Raw genomic sequence first — 26067 nt, forward strand, 5'->3', positions numbered from 1 at the left:
CGCCGCACCGCCGGTTGCCGGCGGAGAGACCCGCCCCCGCGGCCTCCGCCATGGGCGGTGCCACCGCGCCTCTCCCGCCACCGGGTTGGCCACGCTCCGGCGGGCCCCGCCCGCAGGGCGGTGACTCTTTCTCCAGCCGCCTGAGCGCTGAGCCGCCCCACCGAGCCGATGTCCCGCCTACATGCGACCCTCCGTGAGTGGGAGGCCCTCCTTGAATCCCGCCCACCTGCCCATTCCCGTTGGACGCGGGCCCCGCGGCACTGGGGGAGTGCGCAGTAGGATTGCTCGGGCCGGCTGCCAATCGCCGGGTCTCGAGGCCTACGCGCCAATTGCCAGCAACGCTCAGAAATGGGACAGGATCTCGCTCGGAGTGGTTAACCCAGTGCCTGACTCAGGCTGAGGAGTGGCATCGCTCCCAGCCTCGCTGTCAAGCACTGTTCTCAACAGCAGTAACTAGCTCTGCTCCAGGCTTCCCGCAGCGGTTCTGCGTCCGCCTGGGGTGCCGGAGGTTGGGAGCAGGTCTGCCCGCCCTCAGCGGGCAGCGCCACGGGCACCCGCAGGGAGCGGGTCCTCGGGCGGGCTCCCGGCGGCGCTGGCAGGGCGTTCCGGCACCGGGATGGCGGCGGCCGCAGAGCTGACGGCCCCGGGGCGCTGCTGGGTCGCGCTGCTAGTGGGGCTGCAGGCGGTGAGAGGCCGTTCCCCTTTATTCGCGCGTGGGGTTCAGGGGGGCTGCGATTTCCTGAGCGAAGGAGAGGGGGTGTAAGGGCCGGCGGAGCGGGACTGAGACGTGTCCTGGAGCGGGAGGCGGAGGCAGCGGGCCCTGCCCGGCCCTGCCCGGCCCTGCCCGTGCCTCAGGCGCCGTCCTGTGCCTCGGCCTTCTCCTGCCGCCGTGGCCTCTTTTGCAGGCTCTGTCGGAGGCTGCTGTCTGCTTCAGCCCTCTTCTTCCCTGCTGGCGCTGCCTTTGCTGCTCCAGATTGCGAGAGCCGCGGTTTAACAACCTCAGCACCCCCCGGCCTGTCCCTCGCCTCGGTCACCGTTTTGCCCCGTTAGTTCGGAAAACGTGGCGATCGCTGCGCGGGTTGCAGTGACGCGTGAAATACACGTACAGGCTTCCTCGCCCGTTTTTAATGGGTATTGTGTGTTGTTATAACCCTCATAATTAAGGATACTGGTAGTAACAAGGTTAAGAATGGGTTTGGGAAGTGACGCTAGGTGGGTTTTCATCTCCAACTGAGCGTTGTCCTGGGAAGAATGGTCGTCGAGGTTTTGCAGGCAGATCAGCTTTCTCTGCTTAAGTACCCTTGAAGTTCTGAGCTCCAGAGACATGAGATTATATAAAAGACTTGTTAAAACGTTTCACTCTAATAATTATTAGCAACTTCCTAAAACAATTTGTATCGATGCTGCGTTTATTATTTTAAATTATCTAATGTGTAACGTGTATTTGTAGCCAAAGCTTTAGAAGAGAGCATGCTGCTGAAAAATGAAGCACATCACTGGCAGTTAGCTGAAATTAACTTGTTCTGATGGGAAAGTAGCTTCTGAAATGTGAGAGTTCTTTTGTAATCCTGAACAGACATTTATTATAATGAGTATACTTGCTATTTCAGTATATTACAATATTTGCAGTATTAAAAATTGAGCGAAAATACTGGAGAGCACCAGTACTGGCTTGCGACACTTCTTTTTTTTCTTTTTCTTTTTCTTTTTTTTTCCTCCTCTTCCTCCCTATGGTTTTATTCTCAAGCTGTTTTGAGCTTGCTGTATAACCAGAACTTCACTCAGGAGTTCTCTTTACTTATTTTCATGCACTGTTTGTTTTTTTGATTGATGTCCCCCCCCTTAAGTATTATAAATGCAGATGCTCCAGAGCTCAGCTGGGGAAAGGTGTGAGGGGTGCTGCTTGTGCAATCAGAACATGACAATGCCAGTAATACTATTTTTCCTTCCAGGTAACTAGATTCAAAAGTGAGAAAAAATGACAGTAAAGTGTAAAAGGGGTGGATGCCAAACAGCAAGGTGCAAGAAAACTGTTCTAGCTACTGCCATCATAATTAATTTAATAAGTGAACAATAATTGAAATGTAGCCTTGGCAGCATTTGGCATCTTCCTTAGGCTTCTGTACTACTGAGGTGGTGTTGCATTTCTTATTGCTAGTATCCCTCAGAAAGGACAAATAATAGATTCCAGTAGAATAGGGTCCTCTTTTGGCTTGTATGCTGTCAAATACAGAAATTACTTTAACAGTGTCCAGTAGAAAGAAGAAGAATAACTTTCTGCCTGACATACTTTAATTTTTTTAGCAGATACAGAGAAACAGAATAATGAGGCACCTAATATTTTCTACTAATTCCTAACGTTTTCTCTCTGTCACATCTGTCATATGTTCTTTCCTTTGGCCATAGGTTGGCTACTTCAGGGGAGAATGTTTTGTCTCTACCTTACTTGGGTGTACCAGGTATATTTAATTATGGGTGAGTGTGAAGAGAAGTCTGATTTGCTGAAGGACAAACTTGATTTTTATTCTGTGGGGTTTTTTTGTTTGGTCTAACATAACTTTTCCGATTCATGGTCTCTTATCATCCAGTCTAGTTTGCTGATACCATCTTGCTCTTTGAACAGAGAGATGCTGCTGGTTGTTTTGTTGGTGGTTTAGATGTTGTGGGTTTTGCCCAAGGTCTTTCACCCAGGCTGAGAAGCATCTGGGAAAACCCTCCCCTTTCTCTTTCTTTTTGATTTCGTCTCTCACTTTCTTTTATTACTTTCTTTTCCACCCAGCATACAGCTGGAAGGAAAAGTTTTATGTTAGAGTGTGAGAAACTGGGAGTGTGGGGAACTGGGAAAGTGAAAACAAAAACCAGCTATCATTTAAGTACTGGAAATAGTTGAAAACATTGTTTTGACTGTTCAGACAGAACTGGTGTTAGACATAGAAGCCATGTAATTGAGTTGCCTATTTTAATGTGTTATTAGTAAAGCAGAGTTGCAGGTTTTATCTACACTCCCACTTTTAGCATGCAATTTTCCTGTTAACATTAATACAGACATGAAATTAAAATCATCACTCCCTGGTTGTGCTTTTTCCAAGCTTGGCTGTTATACTTACTTTCTGGTTTTGGCAATATTAAATTTTGAAATTGTTTTGAAAGTGCAGGTTTTAGAGAACCATAGCCATGTGCATTTCAGCTGAGTCATTAAATTTTGGGTTTTTTTAATTAATTTTAATTAGCAGTAGAAAAGCAGGAGAGTTGTCAGAGTGTATATAAGATTAATTTTGGCACATCTCATACCTTGAAATGAATGTCTAGAATTCACTATCAGTTTAAGACCATTCCTCAAAATAAGTTGGTGTTTTGCACTTCTAGGCAGACCATGAGGTTTTACTGTAAAAGGGTCACAAGAAACTTAGTTGCTCTTCCTAATCACTAAAGCATTTAAAATAATATTTTTTCAAACAACCAATTTAATATTAAAATTTAACATTGTATTGATTTTCAGATAAGTGTATATGGAGCTCAGTTGTCATCAGAAGCTTGCAGAGAGCTGGGCTTCTCCAGCAACTTGCTGTGCAGTTCTTGCAACCTTCTTGGACAGTTCAATCTGAATGAGTTGGATCCTTTCTGCAGGCAGTGCTGCCAAGAAGAAGCTCAGCTGGAAACAAGAAAGGTGAGTTTGGGGCCAAATCCTTTGTAGAATAGTTTAATACATTAAGTTATGCTTATGAAACTTTTTATTTGAAAAATATGTGAGAGTTTCTGTTACAATCTGAAGAGGAAAATGCAGTACAGGGTCTAGAGTTGCAGACTTGCCAGACTGCTCTAAAATAATACCCCTGTATGAGCAGAGGAACCTTTGGTTCTGCAACAGCCCCTCTTTAGTGTGAAGTGACTAATCAGCACTGTCCAGCTTCTTTAAATTAAAGAAGTATGGAATTTGAAGAAAACAAAAAAGGAGGATAAGGAAACTGGTGTTCTTGATCACAGCTGTTGCTTGGTCATTGACCCATAGCGTAATGGCCAGGATAGTTCAGTTCAGTCCCCAGGAGCAAAAGGCTGGTGCAGCCTTCAGGTCTGCTCCTGAAGTGGCATGAAGGCTGGAACCTGACAGAAGCAGGGCTGCTCAACTCCATTCTGCAGCAGTGAAAACTGAGGTTCCAACAGCTAGAAATTATTAGCAATGATCTTGCTCAGAGCCCATGCTGTGCTTCAAGTCAGGCTAAGGCAAAACCTTTCCTTTATCTGTAGTGAGTAAGTAATCTACCTTGCTTAAGGTATGTCAGCAAGGAGGAATTTTTAGAGCCTTCAAAAGGATACATGCTTTCCAAGATGTTGTATTTTAAAAGTACTCTAGAATATACTGAGTACCAATCAATTATCAGGAAATTAGAGATTTCAAGAAGAGGTGCTGAAATTATTTTTAATAGCTAGGAGATGACAAAATAACTAATGACATGGTATTAACAATAAAATCTAGCAGGTTTCTCACTTTCTCCAGTGAACCTGGTTTTGTTGTATATTCATAGGAACCAAGAGATTGTCTAAGTTGTTGGGTTTTTTAATCTGTGTTAGTTTACCCAGTTTCATTTTCTGCATGTGCTTTGTAGTAAATTAGAAGAATTTACTGCAATAGCAGAATTCAATATACGTCTTTATTATTATTTTGTATTTTCTTACTTCTGTGACATTTTTGAAGAAATTTAATACTAATGACAGTTGAGATTTGGAGCTCGCATGTTAAGTATTGGCTTGAAGTAAAGGAGTGATTGTGACAGTGTTTTCATATGTGGATTTGAATGCAGGCTTTCTGTGCTGTGTGTGTGAATAGAAATACTGGATTATTCTAACATTGTGGTTACATAGTTGAATGCTACATTATAGCATCATTTTGAATATTATTTTGAATACTGTTTCAGAAGGTGGACATTTTTTATGCTGTTGCCACTGCTTGGAAATGTGTATTTTGGATTTGCCAGGTTTGTTTACCTGTTTGTTTGCTTTCTAAACTTGCACCTAGTAACTTCCCTTGAAGACTGGTCAGGAGAAAATTAGTGCTGGGAGAAATCCTCATAGATAAGCTAAAGAAGTGTGGTCTTGATGATCAGGTAGTGAGATGGATTGTGAACTGGTTGAAAGGAAGAAGTCAGAGAGTTGTGGTCAATGGAACAGAATCTAGTTGGAGGTCTGTGACTAGTGGAGTCCCTCAGGCGTCAGTACTGGGACCAGTACTGTTCAGAATTTTCATCAATGACCTGAATGAGGGAACAGAGTGTGCCCTCAGTAAGTTTGCTGATGGCACTAAACTGGGAGGAGTGGTTGACACACCAGAAGGCTGTGCTGCCATTCAGCGAGACCTGGACAGGCTAGAGAGTTGGGCAGGGGGAAACTTGATGATATTCAACAAGGGTAAGTGTAGAGTCTTGCATCTGGCGAAGAACAACCCCATGTACTGGTACAGGTTGGGGGCTGACCTGCTGGAGAGCAGAGTAGGAGAAAGGGACCTGGGGATCCTGGTGGGCAGGAGGATGACCATGAGCCAGCAACATGCTCTTGTGGCCAAGAAGGCCAGTGGGATCCTGGGGTGTATTAGAAGGGGTGTGGTTAGTAGGTCAAGGGAGGTTCTCCTCCCCCTCTATTCTGCCTTGGTGAGGCTGCATCTGGAATATTGTGTTCAGTTCTGGGCCCATCAGTTCAAGAAGGACAGGGAACTGCTTGAAAGAGTCCAGCACAGAGCCACAAAGATGATTAAGGGAGTGGAAAGCCTTTTCCCTGATGAGGAGAGGCTGAGGGAGCTGGGTCTCTTGAGCTTGGAGGAGACTGAGGGGTGACCTCATCAATGTTTACAAACATGTTAAGGAAGAGTATCAGGAGAATGGAGCCAGGCTTTTTATAGTGATGTCCAGTGATAGGACAAGGGGCAATGGGTGCTAAATGGAGCACAGGAGGTTCCACTTAAACGTCAGAAAAAACTTCTTTCCTGTGAGAGTGACAGAGCCCTGGAACAGGCTGCCCAGAAGAGGTCGTGGAGTCTCCTTTGCTGGAGACATTCAAAACCCGCCTGGACAAGTTCCTGTGTGATGTGCTCTAGGTGACCCTGCCTGGCAGGGGGGTTGGATTAGATGATCTTTCGAGGTCCTTTCCAACCCCTAAGATTCTGTGATTCTGTGAAATGACCACAGATAGTGTCTTACCAGATTATATTCATAGTAATCACTTTTTTGATTGATTGATAACATTGTGCTAGTTGTAATAGGTGTCTATGATTGGGCTCAAGATTGTACTCTTAGATAAAAATTAACTATCTAATTTATAGTAGCTTCTTGCTAAAGTGGTATTTTCATTATATGCGTGCAGCATAGAAAAATTGAATTCTGCATTTTGCTATATTTTTTCCCTTTTCCTAGTTTTTTTCAGGTTATCAAAGAAATCTTCTTTCTAATGAAAATTTGATAGTCAGGAGTGAATGGATGTTGAAAGTCTTAAAAGGTTTTTGTCCCTACCCTCTTGCCTGAAGAATTTTTCCATCTAACAATAAACCTGCCTCTAGATGTACAGGGTCTGACTTACTGATTAGCAACCATATATGTGGCTGAGTTCCAGAGCAGTGGTGCTTTGGGTTTTTTTAATGCTATGACTACATGTTTGAACATTTTCAAAGTACACACTTGTTTTTTTTTCCTGAACCATGATACCAGTATGTGACCCAGCTTGTTCCTTATGTCAGTAGGTGTTTGTTCCCATTACATGACACAGCGTGTTGGTAATCTGTGCTACAAACAGACTTGCATACTGTTAAGATACGAGGACAGACTATAGGATTTTAAATTAATTACCCTTGTAAGTATGTGGCAAGTGTCAGAAACAGAGAAAGCACGAGGTGGTTTATTATGATATTATGACCTGTGCTTGAGGTTTACATGAAAATTTAAAATTCAAGGTAAGGAGGTATCATGTGTATCTCAGAATTTTATCTATCAGTTACTTTCCACAAATTATCTATAGATGTCCAGTCCTAAAAATATTTTGTGCTGCAGAGCATCGGTGCAACCTGAAATGAGATGTTTACAGATGTCAACTGTTTCATATTCTTGAAAGATATTTATTAATCCTGGTCTTGCTATTGGTCCAGTATTTTGTTATTTGACATTGTGTAAAATAGCTGTGAGCTACACTTGTTACCCAGTACTTGTTGTTTTCTTAACTTGTGGTGACACCTGTCCAGTGAAATACTTTAATTACTTCATAATTGTACTGTCAGTAAAATGAAAAAAAAAATTGTTTATATTCTTTTCTTCTCGAGATTTTGTATTCACTTTCAGACTAATTCAGAAGCTAGCTTAAACAGTATTGCTTTAGACAGCTGCAAGTTCTAAGCCTCAGTCTGTCAGATGCAGAGCACTGCTGGTGTGTAAAATGTAGAAGGATGAAATGGAGGTGAAGCTAACTGTGCATGAAATTGTAGTAGCAGGAGAGATTGTCCATATTTTTCAGTAGCTGAAAATAGCTGCACTCCATCTGCAGTTTCACTTATGCTGTGTGAACATTTCAGACATAGCTATAAGCATATTCCATTAATTGGGTATTACATATTGGATTTATCTCCACAATATATGCATCTCAAAATCCAAATTGATTTTAAGAATCAACTCTGAAATTTGCAATACATTAAATTTCACGGTTGCATTGTGTGGGATTGCTACAACCCTTAAAAGTCATCAATATTTCTAAACAGAGCTTTGAAGTGTATTTTGCTCATTAAGATATGTTGAACTTCAGCATTTTCAATTTCTATTGACAAGTGTTTGTCATGTTGCAGTGTTACTGTTTTTGGTGAATTAGGTGATGTGACATCAGGTGTAAGCAAAAATTGGCCAAGAAATTTGAGGTGTAAAAATGGATGGTTTAGATGGCAAGTGGTCATGGGTAACATCACACATGTCTATCATACACTATTTCTAAATAGTTTGTGATTCTACTATAAAACAAGAGAAGCATAATTATACAGGAGTCTATACATACACTTCTGTATAATGGTTTTCCACTGGCCAGTCAGGTAAGCATGTCTTCATTGCAGATCAGAACCCATGGCAGCTAGGCATGTTGCAGACCTGTTTCCTAGTTGCTGCATTGTAAACTGGTGCTGTACTTAACTAGGTACTTCAACATTTCTGCGGGAAGGTCATAGCATTTTTGCACTGCATCAGGCTGAGGTTCTTTCCCTTGCATGTCCTCAGTACTTGAGATTGTGGGAAGTCATTGTAAGATTCCACCTGTTTCAACACTGCAAAACCACGTAACTGCTAGCCTGCTGGAAGTGAAGCCTGGGCTCTGAGCCCTTCTTCCACATCAGCCACTTGTTTCTGCAGAGTATGACACAATTTATGAGAAGTTTTTTTAGATGAAAAATACAGAAGTGAGGGACAACATACAAATGAAGAGTGAATTATACCTGTTTAGCCCCTGTGATAAGTAGCTTCTAATGTTAAGCCTGGTCTATTCTGAAGATGACTCTTACTTTCACTGAAAGGTAAAAAATGTGTCTATGCAAATTCATTTTTCTGTAGTCTACTGTATCTGTTACTCACAACAAAATTGCCACTCAGGTCTTTATAGGTTGGGAGATGAGCATGTGTGCATAAACTGTTCCTCAGGATGGGTTATTTTAATCCTAATAAATACTATTTATGTTCTCCTTATGATACAGTTTGACCATAACTTAAAACCAGTTCTTTGGGTGGAGTTAGTGTTAGATCCCTCCTGGAAATGAAATGAATATTTCTGTAATATTAATAATAAAAATGTGCACTGTAATTATGACTGTGCTACTTTCAAATAAAAAAATAAAATTGAAAGCTCTCTTAAAACTTCATCTTTTTACGTGTACAGACCTTTTAAATATGTTGTTATGAAGTACAGGGAGAAATAAGATAACATACTTATTCAGACTTACTTTTTACAGCTCAAAATAGTTTACAAAACTCCCTGTAATTACTGAAACTAGAATAACTTGAAATGCTTTTAATGCTTTAGGCTACTTTTGTGTGACCCAATTTAGTTTCATTTTTCAGGCTTATTTTTTTCTTCTTTTCACTTTGCTAATTAAAGTGCAATTGGCTGCCTGCTTGTTCTGCCAGAGGCTCTTAATATGAATAGTTTGAAAGGAGCAGTCTCATGTCTTGGTTTTTAACTCAATGGGTAAAAATAGAGAACTACTTAGAATTCTTTGACATCTCAGTCATGTGTCAGTCATATCAAAACTTGAATAAATGAATTACAGTTTTAGTTTACTGGTAGCTATTTCTCAAAACCCCCAGCTTTTTCTGTCTTCTGATATGTTCTGTAAAATCCATTTATTTGTAAAAATCAAATTGTACTTTTACATAAGCTGTGCTCCTTATTTCTAATGTGTTATGTAAAAATGGTTCATATTAATTATTTTTACCAGGTGTGATTTTTTTAAAATAGCATAATTCAGTAAGAGTGCAATTTATTTAACACTCAAGTAAATAATCAGATCTTTGTAATTATGGGTAATATGTCACATGATGTCCCTTTGAAGTTTGCTTTTAAGTAAAGTGTGTCCCATGCAGTTCACAGAGGAATAATTTCATTAGGAATATTGAGAGGGACATTGGGGAATTCAGATGATTGTGTTCTCTCTGAGAACATTTCTTCTGAGTACTGTGGCTTCAGAATATTACATGCAGCCATTCCTTGTACTAAAAATGTGCTGAAGTGGATGTTCTTCTCAAAAACTTTACTGTATACAGTCTTTGCCTTCCTTCTGTACATGATGCTTTCAATAGTGAAAATTAATGTTGACAAACCGTAGTTCTAGATGAGGAAGGTACTGCTACCTAGTCAATACCTAAGACAGAAATTTACCATCTTTTGTTTGGATCAAATTCACAAAAAGTTCATCTGTCAGATAAACTAAGATAAAATACATTATCTGTCTGTATTAGGGCAAGCCTGACCTATGGAGGAACTCTTTCTGGTCGTAGCAGTGAAAAAGAAATGGTTAGAGAAATTACAAATGTGAATTTGTTAAGTGTGAGTTGAAGTAGTTGATGTGCATCTGTGCTAGCAAACAGAATAGGTTTAACTAATTAAGTCTGACCTCCTTCATCCAGATACACATCTAGATAACATAATATTCGTTGAAACAACTTCAAAAATACCAAGTCTCCAAATTACTTAAATGTGCAAAGTCAAATATATAGTTGATGAGTTCCGTTCTCCATGTTTTCTTTTTTACTAAAAGCACAGATTCTAGAGAATTAAAGAGATGTTCAAGGTTCTACTTCTAGAAGTAGATAGATGGTTAGATAGCAAACTTAATCAGACAACATATTCCAAAGTTGGAACTGAAACTGTTAACTTTGTCTACTTTTTAGCTTACATAGTTCTCTTCACTGGGGCCAAGTGTACATAGGAGCCCTTTTTTCAGCATCCTTCTCTATTCCACTCTGACCCCTACCCCCCACTCAAAGAAATTGGTCGTTCAAACCACCTATTCCATTCTGCAGCTCCAGAGGTCTGAAGCTGATGGTTGCTCAGCTGCATTTTTCTCTCTGACCCTTGTGCCAGACCTCTTGCTCACATGACCTTACACCAGACCATTTCAGAGAGTTAACAAAAATAGTCTGCCATGAAGGGGAGGTTGTTTTGGAGCTTTTTGGTGGTTGCTGGATTCAAAGAGCAAAAATGTTTATATAATACTGCAAGGAGGAGATTGTTTAACACCAAAAATAAAACACTTAGATGGATGACACGTTTTATGTATACTGAAGAATGTGATAGTAATGCACAACTATGTTATGTATGTACAGAATAAAAAAGTTGAACCTCCTACTCAAAGCAGAACTCAAAGTTCTGGAGATCTCCAAGGATACAGATTCTGCAACCTTTCTTAGTAAATTCTTTCAGTGCTTAAACAACCTCATTGTGATTTGATTTTTTTCTCCCTTTGATTCAGTTGAAATTTCCTCTCCTGTAAATGGATGAGAGCTTAGATTTTGCTTCAGCTTTGTTCAGAGGAATCTGTCTGTAATACATTGCAGTAATCACTGGAATAGATCTACGTCAGATAACTGTTTTTTAACTGTTTGATTCTTTGTTTCCAAACTCTAAGAATTAGGCATCTGCCTTTACAGGATACAGTTTTGAATGGGACCATTTTCCTGGTTGCTAAATTTACTGATGACATCAGTTCTGGATTATGTGTATGTGCGTAGCAATGACTTTATTGACTTTCTGCAGTATAGAACAGTAGTAATTCATTATGTTCCTGGCAGTGAGGCTTTCTGACTGCTCTCTGTTAACCCACAGATTCTTGCTCATTTTCTGTCTCCAGGGAAGGGGAAGAGTAGAGTGATTTTGAAAACTTCTGTCCATACAAATACCCTACATTCTCTCCCACATAGAAGCGAAAATATTTTATAGTGTATTTCTCAGTTTATATTTCTTTGTTTTAACTAACCTAGTGTTCTAGCAAAAGTAACAAATAAATGAGTAGCTAGAAGAGTTTAGGAAAGCGCAGAAGAAACTTGCACCGAAATATCTTTTCTTTGTGACTTAATTTCTCAGAAGAACAGATATCCATTAACTTGTTTTGCTTCCTGGGTGGGTGGGGCACACTAGAAATTAATTTGTGTGCATTTGAAAATACAGAGACCATGCACCCTATTTTCAAACAAACAAACAATTTGTACATATCAAGCCTCTTTGGCCAATAAAAATAATATCAGTATTTTTCCTGACTTTTCTTTGAAATAAGACAAGTGTATGAGTTAATAGGGGAGGAGGATCTTTGGCAGATCTGCTTATATAGAAATATCAAATGGAAATTACAGTGTATTTCATTAAAATTGTTTGCATTGGGAAGAGTTTACTTGTGGAACTGAATTCCTGTTTGGTTATAAACACTAACAATTACATAGCAATTTCATAGCAGGAATGTAATTTTTCTTCTGGAATTTTCACCATGAGTGGTTGTAGCAACATCATCATATCTATTTATAAGTGAAGCACTGCTGGAATTTTGTCTTGCAGAAATTAATTCAATTCCCTTCCTAACAATAGGTGAAATGTCTTCTTTCACCTAAGGTTCCATGGTTTTAAATGCTGGACAATTATTTTTTATATATATACACTACTCTTTCGTAAATAGCATTTTATTCTGTTATAATAAGCCCTTTCCTTCATCATTAAAGCAGATATGACTGTTGGTGCTGTTTTCCTCCTCTCAAACAAATGAAGAGCCATCTTCATTTCATCGGTGTGAACAATTACAGATGCTTACAAAAAGCTTTTGAATGAAATTTAACTCAAGTCAATGCCTTGTAAAAGATGAGGGAAGACTTCAGATTTTGTCACAGTAGTCTTAGAAACCATACTATTAGAATGGTTTAAAAAAGGCTAAGTTATTTTTATAGATGCAGACATGAATCAGCCTGGAAATCATAACAGCACTTGTTTTGGATGTTAAAATGGACTCTAATATAGTTCAGAGTCTTTATTTCACTGGTTGTAGTACTGAACTCACTTTCATGAGCATTCAAACAAGTGAAGCATTATTTTTAAATGAACTAAGTTATGAGTTCAGCATTGTGTCATGAACTGACTCGTCATGTTTGTATGCCTCCTCACTGAGAGATACATGTGATTCTTACTAATACTTGAACACAGTAAATGCCTTCACAGGGAAGTTTGGAGGACATGGGCTCTGGACATGATGGGATGGTAGCAGCAGGAGATATTGACAAGTATGCTTTTGTTGTGGGCTAAGTGATGCAAATAAACCTATGTTTCTGGCAAAAGACACCTTTGTTTATACTTAGAAATTAAGCCAATTGATTTTTCTTTTTTTCTTGTTTAGCCATCTAGAGAGCAGCTGTTTGTACCAGCACAGTTGGACTTCAGTTGCAGCCATTATAAGCTCAAAATACAGACATCGATGATTGAGCTGTTTTCTTTGTTAAACTTTACTTCTATCAGATATTGGCTAGGAGTTACAAACTGGGAGTAGTTTGTAGTTACAAGATGTCTTGCGTATTTTAGATCTTGTTCCATAGAAATCCTTGTTTGAAAAGAAGAAGTAAATTGTAAGAAACATTTGCAGTAATAAGAACTGCAAAATGCTCGTTTTACTATTGTCCTAAACTTGGATGTACTTAGTTCTTTATACATGTTTATAAAATAATCAGTTAACTAGGTAGAAAGAGGCTATTTATTCCTTTGTCTACATCTTTATACTAACTTCTTGATAGAAAAATGTAGGTAACTTTAAGTGTCAGGGAGCCAGTATAAATGTTCGGTGTCTTAGTGAGTGTGCAAAATAATACCTAATACAGGGTTGCTGATAGAGTTGTTGAATGCTTTTTAAAGAATAATGAAATGAATAGGGACATGGTCATTGAAGTTTATAATCTCACTATTGCACGTTTCTTCCATCTTTGTCGTTATTTCATGTTTTGAGTCCAGAGGAACTTTAATTATGCAGGCTGGTATGTGAGCTGTTTATCAGTGCCTTTTTAAATTAAAATCTTTTATTTGGGGCAGTGAAAAAAGCTTTAAAAAATCTGGTATTTTTAATTTCTCAAATATTGTTCCATAGCAGTTCTGGATTTTAATCATAAAATCTTAGTTTTTAGCTTAAATCAAATGTCTAGTTTAAAATGTAAATGTAGTTCTGGAAATTTATGAGATGCTGCTATTAACAGGTAATGCAGTGTAACATTTTGAGTTCTGTTTCCTGTGGAGTAATGATTACTGATTAGTTCACATCAGGAAAGAAGTTGTAATTTCCCTTCAAATTATTAGAATATTTCTTATGTTCTAACTCACAGTATTCAGGCAAATACTTGAGTTGGACCTGAATTCCAAAGATTCATTTTCTGAAATGAAGATGTATTCCTGGCTGCCCATAATGCCTACGCATATAGGTGACAAAGTGCTAATAAAATAATCTTTGAAATTTCTGTCATGTTCTGTGTGGTTTGCTTTTATGACTTGTCACTTCTTTTTCAGAGAGGTTATTACTAATTACATTTCATAGTGAAAGCTTATTTTTAATTACATGTATTCACAGTTCATATTTTAAGTCAAATGTGAATTTACTTCATTTCTCTAAGGTTACATTTTTCCATGTCCTGACTTGCACATCAGTTATGAAAACACTGTATAAAAGAAAATTAAAGCATAGGTTTTAATTGTTTATAGAAGGTAATAAATTTAATTCACATTTTTTAAATTAAGGTTATTCTGTCAGATTTTGAAGTGATTGACATCTAAGTGCAAGCATCAAAGTTGAAGTTAGGCCATGCCTGAATGCATTACTTCAGCTAAGGCCTATTAATGTGATCTGTTCTCTTTCTGCAATTGCAATTAACTACAATAAACTACTAATAGTTAGCCCAAATGAGAAGTCTAAAGTCACTGCTTTACCTTTACTAGAAACAGTATTTCACTGTCCAAGTTAGGCTGAAAATAGAAACTGGAATTTTACTTACTGAGACTTTCTTAGCATCTTTGGGGAGGAAGAAATAAAGTTTTCCTGTTACTAGTCCATAGTTCCCAGTGTAGCACATCCAATTGTTTTTGTTTTTTTTAAAAAGCAGCTTTTCTTCCAGCAGCAGTATATCAAATTATCTTATTTTTCCTGTTTTTGCATTTTTTATATAATGAATGGAAATTAGCATGTATCTTGAGTGAACAGTCAGTTATCACGTAAATCAGAGACAGGTCTGGAATTGTGATTCTATTTAGGATCTTATTTGTCTTTAGTTACCATCACCATAATAGCATATTGTCATAGGATCATAGAATCATCAAGGTTGGAAAATACTTTCAAGATCATCAAGTACAACCACCTGCCCAACAACCCCTAACCACTATCTCCTGAAACACCATGTCCACCCATTTTTTAACACCTCCAGGGACAGTGCCTCCACCACCTCCTTGGGCAGCCTGTTCCAACGCCTCACTGAAGAAAATGTTTCCTCAAAGAAAAATAGTTCACCAGATAATATACCATAAGTAAACTAGTAATTTAGATTTTTTATGTCATTAACTGCATCTGTTTATTATTTCAGCTTTATGCAGGAGCTGTCCTAGAGGTATGTGGATGAAAACTGGGGAGGTTCCCTCAAGTCCAGGGTAAGTAAAGCCACTTCTCTTTCAAATATTAAATACTGTCACAGCTCAGTGACACAATATGCTTTTAACAACTACTACAAGTAGTCATACGTTTTGTGTATTGTATCAGGAAAGTTGCATTTATCTGAGACTCACTTATGTGCACTTATGGAATTATTTTGTTTCACAAATCCTGCAGTATAATGGTTTTGTCAGTGGATGATGACAGACAACTACGGTGTATGGAATACAGTAGTGAAAAGGAAAATTGGTGTGTGGTGGGAGAAAGTTGCAGGAAAAATATCTGTGAGAAATTTAAAACTGGAATTTTATTATAAGTGGGGGAAGAGTTTAGGTGATAGTAGTACTTTGATTTTTTTATTATTATTATTATTTGATTTTTTTTTTTGGTCCTGTATTTTGGACATAGAGAAGAGAACAATCTAGCCTTAGACATAAAATGGCACAGGCAGCACATGTCTGTCTGCCATGGCCAGGATTAATACCTCCCTATTTGCAGGGTAACTGACAAATTAGTTGAAAAAAAAAGGATTTTAGAATAGGTTAAGATCAACATAAGTTAAACTGCTTTAGACCCACTCCTGCCACATCTAACCACACGCAGTTCAGTTTCTTGACTGCAAGACCAGAGCAAACCCATTTTCTCTTCTCACCATGTTAAAATGCCAAACCAAAAATTGTTTAAATTACTTGTCCTACTACAGGGGCATAAGGATATTAACTTCATTTCAGAGAATCCATGTTATCTCTATAACCATTCAAATTGAGCAAGAGTAAAAACATTCCCAACTGGTATTGCCCATTCATGCGTCTTCTTTATGGTTGTGAATTTGTAATAGTTAAGTGCTCTTTTGAGCTATAGGTTTGAAGGAAAAGGTCAGCCTGTTAGTCTGACTCCAGCCTATGTTATGTCCTCACTTTTCATGTGTAGGTCCTAAAAGGGAATTCTAGTATTCTTTTTTCAGTAGATTCTCTGTTTCGACTACCAGTTCTTCTTTGGTACAATAAGAAAAAAAGACTGCCTTTATCTTTTTTGCCTTTTTGTCACTAATTTCTGTAGTTACCCAGTCTAATTTTATCTTGACTGAAGGTACTGCTAGGATATTAGAACAGGTTGGAAGATAGGATACATTTTAAGAGAATATTTAGAGATTCTAAAACCCGGTATATTCTTCCAGCTGCTGTTTTCCTCCCATTAGTATTAACCTCTGATTACTTTAACTTCTACCAGAAACAGTATTTCATGTCTCTATTTAAGACATTAACATTCAAAAAGTGTTTTTATTTAAGCTTTTCACTTGGATGTTTGCTATGGAAGTTAGGTTGCCTGAAGGTCATGCTGCTGTTCTTGAAGCATTGTCTTTGTAAGCTTCATTGAATTATGCAGCCTGTCATTGACAATGTCTTGTTGGAAGTAACTGATTTCTTTCCCATAGCTTCTGCTAGAATTTTGTTGGGGTTTTTTTTGCAGAATATACACAAAATGCCACCACCGATTGCAGAATTGTATATGTATTAGAATGACTTGGATTACTGTGTCTGCATCTGACAGTGAAGTCTTCAACTATAAGCATGTGTGTAAATTGTTTTGTCGATTGGCTTACTCCCGCAGCTTGATTTGTCATGGGTGACTTCTGCATTGTATTTTATTTGGCCAAAGGATGAACAGTGGTTTGATTTTGTTTTGTTCTATAATGAGATTCATATCTTTAAATAGTTAGGGATTAAAATCGGTTGAATTAATAAAGTTTTGTTACAAAGTAAGGAAGTTACACATTGGAAAAACCTGTGCTTTGCTTGTGGTTACTAAGTGCAATATTCTCTGGTCTTCTATCAAAATTTTAATCAAAATTACTGCTTATATAATTTTTAGCTACAAATAGTTGCTGAATACACCTGTGTGCCTGAAATGTGAGAATCATTACATATGGAATATATATTTATAGATACTGGGAAAGCAAAGAAGTGACAAGTGATGAAAAAAATGTAGTTCTCAGCAGGAGGATGAAAAAATCTCATCATCAAGATTATCTCAATCTTAAACTGAATGTTAGTCTTTGTAATATCTTGACAAACTACTACGTGGTTTTGTGAGAATAGCCAAGGATGTACATTATGTTTTTCAAATCCAGCTTCTTGTAGTAAGTCAGGTAACAGACCACATTTCTGTAAGTCTCTTTAATTTTGGTACTGAAATATTTTTCCTGCTAAGTTTCCCTTAAAAATAAATTGCTCCATCATAAGTGCTGTACTGTAAAATAAATTCCTGTATTACATATATATTTTCAATTTTTCTGTATAAAACTCTTAAAATGTTTATCATTTAAAAGCACTTCATCAAAGTAAAACATTGAAAACATAAGTGACAGGATTTGTAGATGGAGCGATATCTTATACCAGGTAACAGAAAATAGGTCAGGTTTTGGCTGACATCCATAAAGCTAAGGCTCTGAAATCATAGAATCATAGAATCATAGAATCCTAGGGGTTGGAAGGGACCTCGAAAGATCATCTAATTAGCTGGGTCAGTGATTAATCTAGCATATTTGTTTGGAGTTGACTTTTTAGTGACAGCCATGTTCTGTTGATGATGAGATAGGAGATCAGTGTCTAGACTGCTCTGTTCTTTCCAGTTTGTTTAACAAAAGCTGAATGAGGCTGGGTTTCTTCATTGAATGCTTCTTTCATATTTCTGTGCATTCTTTTTGTTCATTGATAGAGTAACTCTCACCTCTCCCTGTGTGACTCTCTTCGTTAAGAAATTGATGTGCTCCCAGCAAATCTGTTACAGAAACAAGGTCCTTAATCCTTGAACTCATGCAGTATGCCCAAGTTCTGCAAGTGTGAGGGGGATTCTTTTAGCTATTAAAATGTAATTTGTTGTGGGATTGTATTTTTAGCTAAGATCGCTTCTTTCCTGGTTATTTATAATCTGTAATTCTTAAATATTGGTGAAAGAAAGTTAGAAAGTTATATTAACCTTACATCTTACATTGATAGGAAAGTTAGTAAAATCCACTATGGAATGTAGGATTTTGTAGTGGGACACATGCATAGTTTTATCATAATCTTTTGTAAACGTGCCCTATACAAACTAAAACAGTACTTCTTTTCAGATTCAGAAATATCTCTTGCCCTACTGCTTTTACAAAGTAGCCTGTCTTTGTTTTTTTGTGAAGTTTTTTCTTCAGGCTTGATGAGAGCTCTGTCTTGGATTTGCTTTTGAAGGCGAGTGGTGCTTTGTATAAAACCACGAACAGCTGCATTGTAACTTGATTAATGGACTACAAATAGTAGTTATTGATATGCCATATAAATTCTTAAATTTAAATTCTTATCTCAAACTCAGATCCACAAAAGGTAAAGAGCTGTAGACTTTAAAATGTAAATGAGTGCTTGATGTCTGCCGTAGTTCTGTGTTTTTGCTAGGCCCTCATGGTATCTTTTGAAGCAGGCTCATGCAGTCTTTAAAAATGCAGAGCATGTGTTTGTCCCCAAACCAAATTACTAAAGAGTCTGAGAAATTAATTAAGAAATTAATGCTTTTGGTTTGCCTGTATTTCCTGTGACTTACACATTCACATTATTAGCTAGTATTGCCAGTTGTCTAAGCAATGCTTAGATATTTTTTACATAATTAAATTTTAGGTTTTCCTGTCTTCACAAAATAACACTCTGCTACTCCTCCTTTTGTTTGGGTTCCTTTTATTTTCCATATGTTCAACACTTGATAATTAGCAATGTCTCAATAAAAACATTATTTGAGTTCATTCCATGTACAAAATGGTGAAGTCCGTAGAATGGTCTTTTTTTGCTTTTTTATGTACAAATCTATGACATTTTGCACAAACTTGTTTCTAGTTTGTTGTGTTTTACTTTCAAGCTGCTTGTGTGTAAAAGTTCAGGGTCAGGTTAAACAAATTGCCCTTTGTTTTATTGGTTTATGCTACGTAATATCACATTTGCTTTCTGTATATTGAAATTAACACAGACAAACTATTTATAGATAATCTTAGATGTACTTTAATCATCTTGTGTGTTAGCATTAGATCACTGCATTTATTCCCTATAACATATTTTGTATACACTTAGTCTTTCTTACTTTAGAGATTTAAAAATCAGTTGTATGTGCTGCACTGAGTTGCACAAAGTACCGTGTTACCCATTAGATAAAATGTCTTTTGAAAGATAGTAATAACTAATTTGCTTCCTGCTGCTCATTCATTGTGTGAAACCTTTAAATGCATCACAAAAATATTTTAAATATGTCTCTAAAAATAGGTCATCCTTTATACTAATTTTGAAACATTCCTTCTGTACTAGTAAATGATGATGGCAGCATTCCTTCCTCATGTTGCTCTCAGAGCACTAACAGTTCTTTGCCCTGATCACACAATGGGCTTTTTTGGTCTAATACTGAGGAACAGTCACCTCATTAAAAAGTATGCTGCTGCTTTTCAGTGCACAATCAGCATTTTTTATAAGATTTATCTGTAATATGAAGCTGTGGATCCATACACAGCATCATGAGTTTAAAAGAACCAAAGGGTTCTGTTTACTAGAAAAATAGCGTCGACTGAGCATGTTATGTCCAGTTTAAAAAGTAGGATGAATCCCTGTGGGCATACATTGTCCTCATAAGTGTTATAACAGTAAGCAATGGAAGAAATCTAAACTAAAAGCACAGCTTTTTGAATAACAAAAATATTAGAAGTTTGAACAAGTGGACTTTTTCATTACTGGCAGATACTTAATCATATTAGATTCTTGCCAGAAGACATGCTCTAGCTTACCAGGAGGAAAAATTGTGCAATAAAAATTTATGGCTGACCTCGTGCTGAAGATTTGACTAGTTCTGACTTCTGCTTTTCTGCCATTAAAATCTGAAGCTGATATAATAGAGACAGTAAGGTTTTTTAATCTCCTCCAGGCCTTCTGGATTTGAGGCCATTATGATCTTTCTGATTCATGTAGAAACAGACAAGGTTAAAAATGCTTGTCTGTGCGCATAGTTGTTTGAAAACTAGTGCAAGAATTTTACTGCCATTATATATTGGCTCTCATTCAAATATTAAGAGATAAGTTTGATTTTTTTTTTTCTCAACATCATTTTTAATTTTTTTTAGTTACAGATCAAGCAGGAGATCTTTGCTCCTAAAGCAGCAACCAAATAAAGTGAATATTCCTGAATGTTAATATCCTTGGTAGTCTGGATCATGTCCTTAATACTTAACAGTAGGTGGTCAGCTCTGCCGACAAGGAAGTTTTGCCTAACATACAGAGCTGCAGCTCTGCATGGTGAGATACAGCATCATGTACACTTTCGGCTAGGAAGTTTAATATTATGGTATATCCTACTGTACTTCAGAATAGTGCAGATGTGTTCACGCATATACACAGACTTGCCATTTGGGCACGAGGGATTCTTAGATTCCTTGATAATCTCCACTCACTACTCCATCCTTTAATTCCAGCAGACTGGTTTTCAGACTTTCTGAAAACAAAGAGGCATTATGTATCAAAACAAAGGGACATTATAAAGACAGAAGTGAGCTTTGCCTTTCCACTGTGTTCATAGGCAGAGGCTGCTCTTGGGTCTTTAAAAGCACTGTTTAGTATTTCCTCTCTTTGCAAAACAAGTTTGGTGCTGGGCAGGCTTTTTAAATGCCCATACACACCTGATTCTCTCTTCTGACCTTTCAGCTGTAGTAGATAGCGTGGCAGTCAAGTCTGCTCTGTGGGCTCACTTCAGGGTTGCCTTCAAACAGAAGGCATATGCTCTGGGATTGCACATGTTTTATAAGAGCATAAGGTGGAGTGATTTTCTTAACTTTGTGTGAAAGGACACTTGCAAAGCTGGTAGTAGAACAGCTCTGACTTCTAGTCCAGTGTTTAATTCACCGGAACATAGCATGATGGCAGCAAGCTAAGAGTTCATCTGATGGAAGTCAAAGTGGAAAATGCCTTCCTTGCTCATTCATGGTTGGATTGCATAAATGCTTGTTTCTCTGCACTGTGTAATTTCTAAAGCTGCTACAGGGAGAGGAAATGGGGAGATAGCTAGGATTTTATTGTTCAACATCAAACTATTAAACAGCTGTGTAAAGATGTGCAAGTAGCCTTTAGAGGCAGGTTCATAGGAAGCAACAATGTTGTTGTCAGGGTATAGAGGGGAAATTGTTGGGGCAGTGCTGAAGGTGGAGCATATGCACCACATGTATCATAAGCAAGCAGCCACATGTCCCAAAATGTGCACTGTAGCTGCATCTGACTTCTTAGCCCCATCAGTTTGATTCAGAGGCTCTTGTACTTTCTGTACAATCTGTACTTTTAATGCATTTCAGGATATTAGTTGCTCACTTTAGCTTCCAAAATTGAGAATATACAAATTAAGTTATTTGTACAATGTTGTGGTTTTTTGTTGTTGTTGCATTGCAAATTCAAGTGACTAATGCAGAAAGTCACTATGATCAGCATTAGAAATAAATATGCCATTAACAGAAACCAACTTCATTCCAGCTGTCTAATATTTCACAAAAAAAAAGTTCTGTAATGCTTCACTTTTCAGAAGATTTAGACATTTGACATTAATATGGATGTGTAATGGCTACTTTTAAAGCGACAAAATGTAATACTGCCTATAGAATACTTTCTACTTCCACCTAATTCTGTTCCCATTTTGTGGGAGCTTGTTCAGTCCAACACTGCAGCAGAGAACAGCCACTCATGTCCAAATGAGCTTTTCATGTCACTCAAGTAACAAATCCTCACACCTGTTACACACTTAAACTGCTGTAACCTGAGTTAACCCCCAAAGGCTATTCTTTAATACAGTGGAGTTCCACAGTTCAGATTTGCTTCTGAAACTTCATCCATTTTACTATGCTTCTACACTTTCTTCTTCAAGTTTTGCAATTAAAGTTACCCAGCGTACTGACTGCTTCTTACAACTTCCTTTTCATATAAATACCTAGAGACTGATTCTGGCTTTAGATTTAAATTGAAAAAAAAAACAAAAAGTAGAAAAATTCCCCATGAAATAGTTTGGCATGCTATGGACTTAACAAAGAATAAGAAATATCTTTACCACTTATTTGCATGTTCCTTAGGCATAATAGGTTCAGTATTACTGATTTTGTGAGGATATCAAGAATTTTAACAGTAAAATACCTTCTACAGCATCATTCCAAAAGACATAATTTGAGCAATGCTAGCTTGAATTTAAATTTACCTTCTGCAAGTGGAAAAGAGTTTGATTTTCTCTCTTTCATTTCCCCAAACCATAGCTTTTGTCAGGAGTGATAAGCCAAAACTCTTCAGGGGACTGCAAATCAAGGTGAGTAGCAACCTAACTTTTTTATTTGGGATGTTAGGAAGAATTAAGCTTGGTGGAGGCAGTTATTCGTTTATTGCTCAGTAGCTGTTTAGTCCCCATTCTTTGTTGTTGCTGGGATTTGGGTTTTGGGGTTGTTTTTTGTTGTTGTTGTTATTTGTTTGTTATTAATGCAAGAAAAAATACCCATAATCCATGGCAAAAGAATGTGGTGAATGCTTGCATGCAGCCCTTACTCTTCGGATGTCAAGTTTATTCTACCATAGTTTCCTTTTTTCCTGTTCTATTCTTCTTTCATTTTCTGATGGAGCTGCCATTTCCAAACATTTAGTGATTCTTAGATTTTTCTCCTTCCTCTCAGAGTTTCCCTGCTGTGTTCCATGATTCTGTTTTTCTCTGTGGTTTCAAACATCCAGCTTTATAGAAATGCATATAATCAATGGTGTTTCTTTCAACTTTGCATACATGCAAAGTTGCATAAGCTACACTGCCTTAATCTCAAACAATTCTTTGATTTCAGGGTCTAGTGTAAGACTTCATCTTCCTCTTAAAATCCTGTGTGAACTTCCAGTGTACTTCAGATATATACATCCTGATTCTCACATCTTCTGTTCCCATCTCTATTCAGCAAATGGCACCATCTGGAATCACCTCATAGCTATGCATGGCAGCAATAAGTGATTTGTCTCCTCAGCAGCAGATTCCATCTAAAACAGATTTCCTCTGTCTGTATCATGCGTTCATGTCTCTGTGTCCTCCAGTTTCTTTCTAAAGCTTTCCTTCTGCATGTCTAACTGCTTCATTTTTGTTTTAAACTGTAACTTCATTGAACATCAAAGCAGTCTAGACTACAATTGGTACAAAGCACTACTAGAAGATCAGTGCAAATGGCTCTGATACTTATTTTATATATATTTATTATATATAAGACTTTTGGAAAACGGATTAGAGATGCCACTAGCTTCCTTAAGTAAAATCAACTAGATTAGCTCAGTAGGGTAAAGTAAAATAATCCTGGGAAAATCTTTCCATAAACTCAAATGTTTAGAGCCTTCTAATACTTTTTAAAGCTTTTATTTGCATTACATATTTTGTGACTTAGTGAGTCTTCAGAAGCATTAAAGTATTATTTACCAGCAAAGCCTAGCAAGCACAGATACAACACAGCAGGCAAGACTGTGATTACATTAGAACTTGATAGTAGAAATTTGAACTGTTAAAGCAACTGGAAATTTCTGAAATAGTAAAAAAGCTATTGATTATATGAGAAAAATAATTCAGCTGCTTGATTCAAAAATCCAATTTCAGTAACTTCACACAGCTGAAGTAGAATACTTGTGCTTACGGTGCTGCTTCCCTGCATATGCATTAGCTTACATAGTAGATATTTCTGACATACACACACATCTCTGCATTTGATCTGTTCCTCCACTTTCCTCTTTGACGTTAAATGCAAGTCAGAAGTCTGAACTGAAGCTGTTTCTTAGCTATTAAGGCAAGTTACTTTGTTCAGGATCTCAAGATAAACATTTACTGCTTTTAAATTGATGTTTCAATTTCCCGCAAAATGAGGCTTCTTTATCCCTTAGGGTTCCTCTTTTTCTCCCACCCTCATTCCTTAGGACTAGGCAAGAAGGCATCTAATCCAGAACTGCAAACAACTGGCCAACTGCTGCTAGTGGGGCATGCAACTTACAGCATTTCTCTGTCTTCAGAGCTTCATTATGGTGTCTCCCTCTTAGCAGTTCTTCCTCTGCATAGACACATGCACACAGACTTTAGCTTTTGAACTCTACTCCTTTGAGTCTGGCAGTAGGAGAAAAAATGTTGGACAGGAGGTAGCAGCACGGGAGAGAACAAGCTGAAAGACTGATCTCATAAGCTTAATTTGATTTTTATAGATATGTTTTCTTCAAGAAAATTAGAATACATTGGTGTTAAACACTCTAGTGATGAAATTCATAAAATCAGAACAAAATTTGTGGCACTGGAATATTTGTAGCATTGAGCATTCTCACGAACAACCAAGCTTGTCTTTTATTTAAGAATTCTAAACTTTAAGCTTTGGCTTTTTAGGTTGATTTTTTTAGCACAAATGTTATTGCCAAAGTTTGCCTAGAATACTCTGATTTAATTTAGTGCTCTGTTCTTAAGTACTCTCTGCATGTTTCACTGTTTTTTAAATTGCTTTAAATTAATTGTGTGGGTGGGGGGAGAGGGAGTGCCAATTTGCCACGCTAAAGTAATGGAATTTTTTTTTTTTTCTTCCCCTGCAGTATGTGCGTGGTTCTGACCCTGTACTAAAGCTACTAGATGACAGTGGGAACATTGCAGAAGAACTGAGCATCCTCAAGTGGAATACAGATAGTGTGGAAGAATTTCTAAGTGAAAAATTACAACGTCTATAAATCATTGCTTTCAGTCCTCTTTCATTTTCCTGTTTTGTCATGGTAATCTCTCAGATGTAGTGTGCTACAACTGAAAAAACATTCCAGCTTCTATATTAATTTTAAATTATCTGTTGTGCTGCACTAAACATCTTGTAATTAGAAGGGGAAGCTTCAGCACACATCTGACAAGCTGACAAACAGAATAGCTTGTCTTAACATATTTCAGCTCTTAATGCATTTATCACTAACAAAATGCTTTGTTTCAAAGTTAATTATGGAAATATCAGTTTATTATAATTGGACCTGTTTTTATAAATGCTCTGAAAACGGAAGAGCTTCAAATAATTGAAATGATTACCATGCTTTTTGTTTGCTGCTGTTTGTAAGAAAGTCAGAACCAAATGCAATGTACTATCTCCCAAAGAAACTTGACTGCTAATGCCCTCTTCTTTTTTGTATTTGAACTGGCCTTTTTATAGAAGCATTCTTTATAGTGAGTATCTGGTTGACAGGATGTGAAGCTGATGGAGGAACTCATGCTCTGGTACTGTGAAACATTTAGTAGGTACACCTTAATGAAGACTCCATAGAAAACCTCTGAGGTATATGGAAGTCAGATGTCAGGTGTGCTTTATTTTAAGTGTTTTGCCTCAGAAAACATGAGTCTTGAAAAATATTTCCTTCTAACTTTCACAATTTTATTGGAAGCCTGTTTATCAAATGAATTTATAAACTGTTCTTTTAAAATAAATGTTTTTCTTCTTCATTGAAATGTATGTGAACAGGGAATATAGACAGTATGTATGGTAATGAGTCAAATCCATTCTGACTGTCAGTTTTTTTCCACTTAGAGTGAATAAATATGATAAGCAAGAATAATGTGCTTTTTTCTGAAGTCTAATTAGCAAATAAGTCTTTCCTATACCTAACAACTCCATGCACACCATTTTTTTGGTTGGATGGGTATAATGCTATGGTCTGAATTGGTACTCAGTTTTTCTCTCCATATGTCATTTTGTATCTCAAGCCTGTATCTACAATTTATAGATTTTATTCCCAGCTTTTGAGAAAAAAATCAGCTTCAGAGCAGAACTGTGAACTTGGGTCTGAGACTGATGACTCAGTGTGGGACAGCTGCAATAGTGGTCACCACTGGCTTAGAGAAATATGAACTCTAAACAAAAAAAC

The 26067-nt window shown here is 37.5% G+C and overlaps 1 protein-coding gene across 1 annotated transcript; it reads left to right on the forward strand.

Moving 5' to 3' along the window:
* Window positions 1-556: 556 nt before the first annotated feature.
* Window positions 557-25758, forward strand: SELENOF (selenoprotein F). The gene is made up of 5 exons (XM_051625557.1): window positions 557-685; window positions 3500-3667; window positions 15093-15156; window positions 22443-22492; window positions 24766-25758. The coding sequence occupies exons 1-5, from the start codon at window positions 617-619 to the stop codon at window positions 24895-24897; spliced, it is 483 nt and encodes a 160-aa protein (XP_051481517.1). The 5' UTR covers window positions 557-616; the 3' UTR covers window positions 24898-25758.
* The last annotated feature ends 309 nt before the right edge of the window (window positions 25759-26067 follow it).

This window comes from Apus apus, chromosome 7, assembly GCF_020740795.1.
Source record: "Apus apus isolate bApuApu2 chromosome 7, bApuApu2.pri.cur, whole genome shotgun sequence".
Taxonomy (NCBI): domain Eukaryota; kingdom Metazoa; phylum Chordata; class Aves; order Apodiformes; family Apodidae; genus Apus; species Apus apus.